This window comes from Neophocaena asiaeorientalis, unplaced genomic scaffold (genome assembly GCF_003031525.2).
Source record: "Neophocaena asiaeorientalis asiaeorientalis breed wild unplaced genomic scaffold, Neophocaena_asiaeorientalis_V1.1 scaffold241, whole genome shotgun sequence".
NCBI lineage: Eukaryota > Metazoa > Chordata > Mammalia > Artiodactyla > Phocoenidae > Neophocaena > Neophocaena asiaeorientalis.
This window is the reverse complement of record NW_020172287.1, coordinates 816204-825612: the sequence shown is the minus strand read 5'-3', so window position 1 is coordinate 825612 and position 9409 is coordinate 816204. Positions and strand designations below refer to the sequence as shown.

Sequence of the window (9409 nt, the reverse complement as noted above, 5' to 3'; positions counted from 1 at the left end):
CAACATCAGGGAATGCCGAACCTGAGTGGCCAGACCCCAGGGAACAACTCCGTAAGTCCCTTCACTGCAGCTTCCAGTTTCCACATGCAGCAGGCCCACCTGAAAATGTCCAGCCCGCAGTTCTCCCAGGCGATGCCCAGCAGGCCTATGGCCCCCATGAGCTCAGCAGCTGCAGCAGGGTCCATGCTGCCCCCTGTGAGCACACAGCAGAGGACCAGTGCCCCTGCCCCAGCACCTCCCCAGGGAGCCCCACAGCAGGCCTTGCCGGGCCTGAGCCCAGCTGGGCCTGAGCTGGGAGCCTTCAGCCAGAGCCCCGCCCCAACAGTGGGCGGCCGGGCAGGGCTACACTGCGCCCAAGCCTACCCTGTGCGGACCGCAGGCCAAGAACTGCCCTTTGCCTACAGTGGGCAGCCAGGTAGCAGCGGGCTGGCCAGCATGGCGGGAGATGCCGACCTGATCGACTCCCTGCTGAAGAACAGGACTTCGGAGGAGTGGATGAATGATTTGGACGACCTTCTAGGGCCTCAGTAACAGGAGGATTTGTGGTGTTTTCAGTGTTCATACAGCCTATATTTTTCTTCTCAAATTCAAGAAAGAGCAACTACTTTGGACCAAAAGCCCACAGCCCGGGGAGCTGGGCAGGTAGAGCTAGAGCCATGGGGCTGAGGCCTGGTCCTCCCAGGCTCTGTGGGGCCCAGGGCTCCCAGCCAGCAGTTGTGGTATGTTGGGCTGGCCCCACCCCATCTGCTGGCGTCGTTATCTGGTTTTGGGACAGCAGGACAGGGTTCTGCAGGTGGTTTTCTATCCAAATGACCAAAAAACCAACAGTGAAACCCCACGATGTCAGGCTTATAAAAATCTATGCTATCATGTTGACTTAATCCAAGATTTCTCCACTTGCCCCAATTTTGGGACACATTTTTGTTGAAACTTTATAGCAGAACTATTTGCAATTTGTAGCATAGAAAAGATTTAAAATTTTTTTTAAGATTTTAAAACAGATTAGGGTAGGTGGTGGTTTAAATTGATAAGTGGCATTGGAAACTTAGGGTTTCCTTTTGATTAAGAGCCTTTTTTATTCCTGCTCTTTGTCAGCTTTCAGGGCAAAGGGAGGCTCACTGGAAAATCATTTCCGTAAGTGCAGGCTGTGACTGCATGTGCCAAAAAGGAACAGGATGCCATGAGAAAGCAGTTAGTGACACAGATCTGGTCTTTCCAGCAGCTCCTCCTCCTCCCCGAATGCTGTTCTTCCAGGCTGGCATTTAGGAGGATGTGGGCTGAGGAATCCCTTCCTCCCATGTGTTGGTAGCAAGACCCCAGGTGGCCCGCAGGCCAAATGCTGAAATGAAACAATTGGGATTCCTGTGTCCTCTTTTGTTGTTTCTCCGAAAACTCATCTTTAATGTGTTAGGAAGGTGATCATTGTCGAGTTATGAACAGATGTCTTTCCTGCACCCTGTCTTCATTTCCCATAACCTTTCTTTCTGCCTCCCCTTCTTTCTCTCTCCAGCCCAAATGGAAAAACTCCTTAAGCCACTGATTTACTGGATTGGAGAGAAAAAGAAAGAGTCATTAGAATTCCCTAGGGAAGCCTAGCATAGTAAGGAGCTGGGTATCCCTTCCCCAGAAAGCAAAGGTTTGTGGGAAGGAGAAAAATAGGTGTGCCCTGTTTGGCAGGGAGGACGCAGGCCGGGCCAGAGGAAGGAATTCCACTTTGTTTTGCTACTTCTGCCACTCCCTTGTCAGATGACTTGCACTTTTTAAAGAGAATTGTTTTGTAACACTAATACATCCTTTCTAAAGATTCAAATGGATTTCTCTCTTAAGGTCTATGACTTTTTAGGTCTTGACTAAGCTAAGAGTCCACAACAACCTGTGGGCTGTTTGTGGGAAATGAAGACAGAGCACTTCGATGTAACGAAAGCAACATGGTAAGCACAAGGTGAGACCCTTTTAAATGGGGTGTCGGAGAGAAAATAGTACACTGAAAAGAGTGGCGTATATACAGAGTGGTCTCTGGCAAAACCACAACCCCATTTTTATTTCCCTGGAGCCTCAAAATGGATAATTCAAGGAGTATCATATGTAAAGAATTGAGCCAAGGAAAATATTCACACAACCAGCTTGAGTGGCTTTGAGGGGACAAAGGGTTGTACACACATTGGTAATTATTTTGCACCAGCAGTGCCTTTCATGGGGGTACTTGGACCCTCAGATCTTCTTCTCTAATAGCCATTTGCCACCATGGGTGGTGTTTGGGCCATTTCCCCTTTAAACACCCTCCCTGCCTTCCCCAGTTACTGAATATAACTCTCAAAGAAGGGAATGAATCATAAAGCCAGTGAAGACTCCACCCTCTGAGTGAGTTCCCCAATCTGAAGGGGAAGAGGGTGACTTCAGCGGGTTTTCTACCAAAAATAGCAGGCGGAAGGCTGGTGGTGGGTCCTTGCTCCTCTCCTGGTCTCCCTCTGGCTGCTGCTCACCTCTATCCCTGGGCGCTCGCGCCTCTGCCTCCCCCTTGTGAGGAGGGCTGCCCCTGCCTTAGTCCTGGGGCCACCTAGACAGACAGCAGGCTTCTCACTTGCTGCAGTGTCAGAGCAATAAAATGTGATGCTTGGAGTCCCCCCAGGGAGCTGCCTGTGGCTTTATTTATGAATCTGGTTTTTGGGTAGTCAGGGAAGGAGACAACTCCACTTCAGTGCAAATCCCCATCTTCCAGGAGCCATGACTCAAAAGAAAAGGGTGCTTGGACTTTTGTTATACACACTTGCTTTGTGTAAATAAATGTTTACAATTTTATATTAAAGAATGAATAAGCGTTAGAGCTTCTGACTGTATATTTTTTACTTTTATAGATTTTAAAACTATGATCCTTTATATATGTGTTTTGGGGGCTATAAGTTTTATGTCAAACAGTCGGTATTGTTAACTTTTTACTGTCATCAAAGTACATAAAAGTCCTATTAATTCCCTTATTCTTCTACTTCCCTTAACTCTGGTATACACCAAAAAGAAATCTTTACTTTCCTGTTTTATCATTATAAAATAATAAAACTATTTTGCTAGTATGGAAACTGCCCATGTATTTCAATTCACATGGCTGTGCCACAGGCAGGAGGTGGACCAGTACACAGCTGCTTTGTTTGGTAGTTGATTTCCTTTGTGATTTAGCTGCTTTCTTAATGCACATTGGTGGTGGGGGTGTTTGGTTTGGTTTTTGGTGTTACCTAGGAAATTAGCACTGACATTGCCCAGGGCCACCAGTCTCTCCCCTCTCTAGACCTCATCCATGCCCTTACGTCTAATGTGAGGGAAGTTGGACTTAAGGGATACTTTAGATCCTTAGCAGTTCAGATGTTTTACTTAAACCCTTAGATTTACTGTCAGTGCAGTTCTCTAGGTCTTGTGTCGTTTTCTTTTTTATTGTAAGAAAGTGTGTGCTCTGGCATGTTCACCCACCCACTCTTGTCAGTGTCACACTGTGAAGGGGCATCAAATGATGACAGAAGCCACACCGGGAGCCTGGAAGGCAAGTCTTCTCAGTGACCTCTCACCTCAGCCATAGGCTGGAAGCGGGTCAGACCTAGAGAAGCTGGAGCTCTTAGAAGGGCAGGAAAGAGCACCCTTCAGGGAGGAAGCCTGTCATGTGATGGAATTAAAAGGTTTAATTACTCTAATGAAGCCTAACATAGCCATGTATATAAGGCACAGTGAAGGGAAGAACACAAGACTCATGAAGTCTTGGCTGAGAATGCACAGAATGTGTGTGTTGTTTGGCGTGGGGTGGGGGACACGCTCTCATGAGTGGTGAAGGAAGTACAAAACAGAGCCAAAGGGAGATGATTCTGCTTGTCAGATTACCTCAGTCATCCTCAGTGCTGACTGCAGTGTGATGAGGCAGGCTGCTGTACAACTTTTTTGTGGGAAGAAATTTTGAAAAAGGTAGCAAGCGCCTTAAAATATTTGTGCCGTCTGTCCACCCCAGAAATTCCAATTCTGAGAAGCCATCCTTGAAAATAATTCTGAGTGCAGAAAACGGTTATATAGCACAGCGGTGTTCCTAGTAGCACTATTTATAACTGCAGAAAACTAGGAGACTCTAAAGAGCTGTCAGAGGGGATTGGTTAAGTAAATTGCAGTACTTCCTCTTGATGAGATACAATATAGTTACTTTAAATATTTAGGAAGGTTTTGAACATTGCAACTTGGAATGCTGGTTTTGTTGGGCTTCCTGTTGGGGACCAACAGAAAAACTGGCTAATAAAACCCTGAACATTCCCTGCCCCCAGTCTGTATTTTAGGTTACCGGCTAATTCCCAGAATCAGAGGAGGTGTTTAACAAGCCAAGCCTCAGGAGTGCCAAGGGTCAGGCAGTTCCAGTCTCTGCTTCCTGGCCACCTTCCCAAGTCTGTCGAGAGTTACAAGCCAGACTCATGTGGTGACCGAGGCAGGCTTCTTGAGGCACAGCTCCGTCAGCTCATGTTTATAGAGCACCCACTATGTCCAGGCATTGTATTAGGAGCAGGGAAAGTAGCAGCAGTATAGGAGAGCAGGGCCCTGCTCTGTGGACCTTCAGTCTCATGTGAAGGGGATGTCATAACATGTGACAGATGATTTCAAAATGGTGTCAGGAAGAAACTAAAGCAGTGCATGAGGTAGAGGCTGCCGTGGGGGAGGGGAGGCCTGAGAGACTTTAGATGTGGTGGGCAGAATAGGCCCCTCTAAGGAGACACCTAACAGGCCGAGTACTGGAAGGGAGCCAGCCAGAGCTCTGGGGAAGAGCAGTTCACAGCCACATGGAACAGGAGAGGAAATTCCCCAAAGGAAGAGGTTGCTGTTAACAGGAAGGGAGGAACGCTGAGAAAGTAAAATCAACAGATGCCCAACACATGTTTAATTAAAAGCACAAAGGACGTATGTTGCATATAGTAGGAGAGTGAGCCCTTGCCCCTCTGCCAGGTGACCCCAGCACTGCAGCATCCGCAGTGCAAGCCTGTGCTACTCTGGGGCCTCTGCCAGCCCAGCCCAAGGAGATGCTGAAGGTAAGATGGGGTCCCACGTTCATCCCTGGGGTTGGACTGCTCCTGCCATCATTAGCAGCTTTATCAATTAGACAACCTTAAGGCCAGTCAGCTGATGAGGGTGTGGAAGTGGTAAAGGTGTTGCAAGACGCGAAATGGTGGTTGCCTGTGAACTTGGTCCAAGGCTAGTCAACTAAAAGTTCCAGGTACTCCGGGACCAGCACAAAGAATGGTAGGTGATGTCTTGGAAACAGGTCAGCTCTTCTGCACATGGGATCAATTTGCCTTACTGGAAAGCTGGTGATGCACTTGCCACTTTTCAGATAGGCTTTGCTTATGTGGCAAAGATAATTTGCCTTCTGAATGGTTGCGGTTAGCTGGGCTGCAGACCCTAGTCAGTACCTGCAGACCATTTCATGGAAGTTGGAAAAAGTAGCTTCAGACCCTCACTCAAAGTGAAATCCAGCATGGCAAGGACAGAACACACGGCTCCACCTCGATATCAATGTTCTGGAATGCAAACTCTGAGAGAGGTAACCTGTGCGAGAAAAAGATAGGATGGTGTCTGAGAAAAAGATATCTGCTGCAAAAACAGATATGGCAACAAATACAACAGCTGCCCGAGGGTGGGGTGAGGGGGTTTAGGATTCCCTCTCCTGTCTAATGAGGCCGTGTGGGAAGAGTCCTCTGCTGCAAGTGACACGGCGGGTCCTGGCCGGACAGGCACACCATGCATTCCGGGGCTGTTAGGTGGTCGGCGCCGGGAGTCCAAGCAGAAGGCTCCATTTGTCTTTGTATCTGGAAAGCAGAATTTTTCAAGGTTACAGAGAAAAAAAGCTGGAGATACATATTCTTAATAAGTTGTGAAGGATCTAGCTCCACTTGACGCAGCTGCCCTACCTTTGGATTTATCACTACTGACACCTCCACCATCTCTCATCTTGAGTTTTAAGGCTCTAGATAGGTTGTATACTTTAAGTACCCACTTCTTGAACGCAGGGCGAAGCCCAACCACATACAGTCATCTTCAAAGTCAAGAGCTGCAAATGTTGCCGTCCTTCCTACTATGTCATGTTACCCTTGGAGTTGGAGGCCCAAGAAAATCCTTCACCCAAGTAGTAAAAAAAAATCCAAATCTGCTCTATTAGTTATATCTCCCCCCATGCCATTTCTTCTTTTTGATACTTGCTTGTGCAGTAAAAGACGCTTAAACTCTGCTGCTGCCTCTCGTTCCTTCTGTTGAACCTATCCAGCCTCCTCTGTTGGCTCCTCTCTCCATCCATCCAACTTTTTAGCCCTGCCATAGTGTTATAGGAAGACTAGAACAAGAGAACAGGCTTGTCTGAGCCCAATCCTGTCACTACAGACAAGGTGTGAGCCCAGCTGCCTCTTCAGGACCGAGGGGCTCCTTCCATCAAATGCCAGGAATGTTGGCTGCTGCCAGCTCTCAGCTGAGTCTGGGAATTGCCTTCAGTGGAAAGGAGCTGCCTTGCCTGTGGCTATGCCCCCTACTCAGGGGCAGCCCACATCTGGAGCCTGGCCAATATGGGGGTACAAAGGCCCAGCCCCTTTCCTCAATTTGGGGCATGAAAGGGCCACCCAGATCCACGGTGCCAGTGGGACCATCTGAGGCCTCTGTTGTGACTGCCTCTCGGTTCAACACCCCTCTGCCCAGTCCAGCTGCCCTTGCCTACTCACCAAAATCTGCTTCTGGGGAAGCCAACCTGAGACAGTAGGAGTGGGGAGTGCTCTCAGAGCTGGCTGCAGCTGGCTTCTGGCCATGAGAGCCCCATCACTGGTAACCATGGGGCAGGAAAAGCCACTAGCTTGCTGAAGTTAACAGGCTTTCAGCATGGTGATACCGGGATAGGATACTGGAGAAGGGAATGCAATGTCCTACGCCTCCGAGAAGTTTAAGGGAAGGAGTAATTATAAGAACTGTGGAACAAAAGCCAAAAAAAGTGTTAGGATGTGGAGAAGGTGGGAATGCAAAATAGTGCAGCAGCTATGGAAAACAGTATGAGTGTCCCTCAAAACAGAACTACCACGTGATGAGGCAATACCAGTTCTGGCCATTTATTTATCCGAAAGTACAGAAATCAGCAGATATTAGCACAGCCATGTTCATTGCAGCACTATTCACAGTAGCCAAGATGTGGAAACAATCTAAATGTCCACCCATAGATGAATGGATAAAGAAAGTGCGGTACATGCATACAATGGAATATCCTCAGCCTTTAACAAAAGAAATTCCGCCATATGCAACAACAGGGATGAATTTTGAGGACATTTTGCTAAGTGAAAAAGGCTAGCCACAGAAAGGCAAATACTGTATGATTCCATTTACATGAGATGAGGTATTGAAAATAGTCAAATTCACAGAATCAGAGTGGAATGGTGGCTGCCAGGGGCTGTGGGAGGGGAAATGGAGAGATGCTAATGAATAGGCGAAATGTTTTAGTGAAGCAAGACTAAGAAGCTCTAGAGATCTGCTCTATAACAACAGTCAAGAATACTATATTGGGCTTCCCTGGTGGCGCAGTGGTTGAGAGTCCGCCTGCCGATGCAGCGGACGCGGGTTCGTGCCCCGGTCTGGGAGGATCCCACATGCCGCGGAGCGGCTGGGCCCGTGAGCCGTGGCCACTGAGCCTGCGCGTCCGGAGCCTGTGCTCCGCAACGGGAGAGGCCACAACAGTGAGAGGGGCGCGTACCACAAAAAAAAAAAAAAAAAAAAAGAATACTGTATTATACACTTAAAAATTTAAGAAGGCAGATCTCATGTTAAGTCTTCTTACCACAATCAAATTTTTAAAAGAACTGTGGTGTCAGGGGGCTATTCCTAGGGCCCGTCACCAATATATTGAAGAAAGACAATGAAAAGCTGAGGATGATTAAGCACCAGCTTAAGACCGAGTGTGAGGGGCTTCCCTGGTGGCGCAGTGGTTGAGAGTCCGCCTGCCGATGCAGGGGACACGGGTTTGTGCCCCGGTCCGGGAAGATCCCACATGCCGTGGAGCGGCTTAAAAAAAAAAAAAAAAGACTGAGTGTGAAATCAGAGGGCCTCTTTGGCAGGCTCTGAGAAGGGCAGACAAAGCTGAGGGGATCAAGCCAGGCCTTAGGTGTTAAGAGGGCAGATTGAACTTTCAACCCACCAAATCTCCTACACAAAAGTCACTGTCCTCATTAGGAAGGAGAGGGTCCCTGACACTTGGGATAGGAACATCTGATTGATGCCTTAGAAAGCCTTGGAAGCCCAGGTCCCCCTGCAACCCCTGGGCCTGCAAACACAGCCTGCTTCTCCCTCTTAAGGATTGGTGCCTTCGTCTTGCTTAAAAATCATGCACAGACCTCTTCCCCACCTCCCCTTCTGGCCACTGGATCAATAATGAGGGTGATGTAATTACAACCTGTCTCGGCAAGTGGGCCTGTTGAGAGAGGAAAGGGACAATATGCCGAAGGCACTGAAGGACCTTGCCAAGATGGATGGGCAGGAGCCAGGAGTGTGTGGGACTGAAAGGGCTGGGGTGGGGGGAAGGCAGTGCTAACAGGAAATCGGTCCAGGGAGGGCTTTATCCATATGGGAGTGCCCTGCTGTAACACAGGACTTATTACCCTGAACGCTACACTCCCAGGAAACATTGATAATACGCCCCTAGCTTGGCTCTTGGAACCTTTGAGAAAGCCATGGCCTGTGCTCAGGGAAGTAGAAATGCAGGAGCTGCTGCAGCAGGCAATAGAGGCAGGGCTCCACACACTCGGTGAAGGACATGCTAGAGTGGACAGACTATATTTGTGATGGGCCACAAAACCTACCAGCCAATTATGTTCTGCAAGAGGACCCAGAGGACATCCCATTTACCCAAAAGAGAAGGCACACTGGAGAGGGGCACCACATCACTGAGAAGCTGGGTGGCCATTCCTCCAAGGCCCAGACTGACAGTAGAAGGCATAACAGAACCAGCCTCCCTGATAGCAGTGGGGTTGTGGGGAATCCTAAAGCAATAGGGCCAGGTGGCAGCATGGACATTTCAGAAGCCAGATGTGAACAGTTATCATAATGAGCGGCCAGGTTGGAGGACCTAACCCACAGAGAACTAGGGAGCTATTAATGGATCACAGTGTAGTGCAGGGCAGCTGACAAGAGGTTGGCTTCCTTTATACAAGCAGAAGGAATCAACAGTGGGTCATTGGTTGGCTGAGGGAAGCTGTCCCAAAACAAAAGTTACAAAACACTGCCCAGTTTCCAGAAAGGCAGCCATCACTGCGAGTGACACAGTAATGATTCTCCCTGTCCTCCCCAAAGGGACCCATAGTCATTTACTCAGAGAACCATACCCCAGGGAGGAGGAATACCTAGATTTTGCTAGGTTACTTGGATATGAAGTCTG

General features: G+C 48.6%; 1 protein-coding gene across 1 annotated transcript in view; it reads left to right on the top strand.

Moving 5' to 3' along the window:
* The window catches only part of MAML1 (mastermind like transcriptional coactivator 1), a 46471-nt gene extending 43403 nt beyond the window's left edge, over positions 1–3068 (top strand). The window contains 1 exon segment of the mRNA XM_024765042.1: positions 1–3068. This exon segment is cut by the window's left edge and continues 15 nt beyond it. Within this exon segment, the coding sequence (XP_024620810.1) occupies positions 1–531 (531 nt within the window). The 3' untranslated portion in view covers positions 532–3068.
* The last annotated feature ends 6341 nt before the right edge of the window (positions 3069–9409 follow it).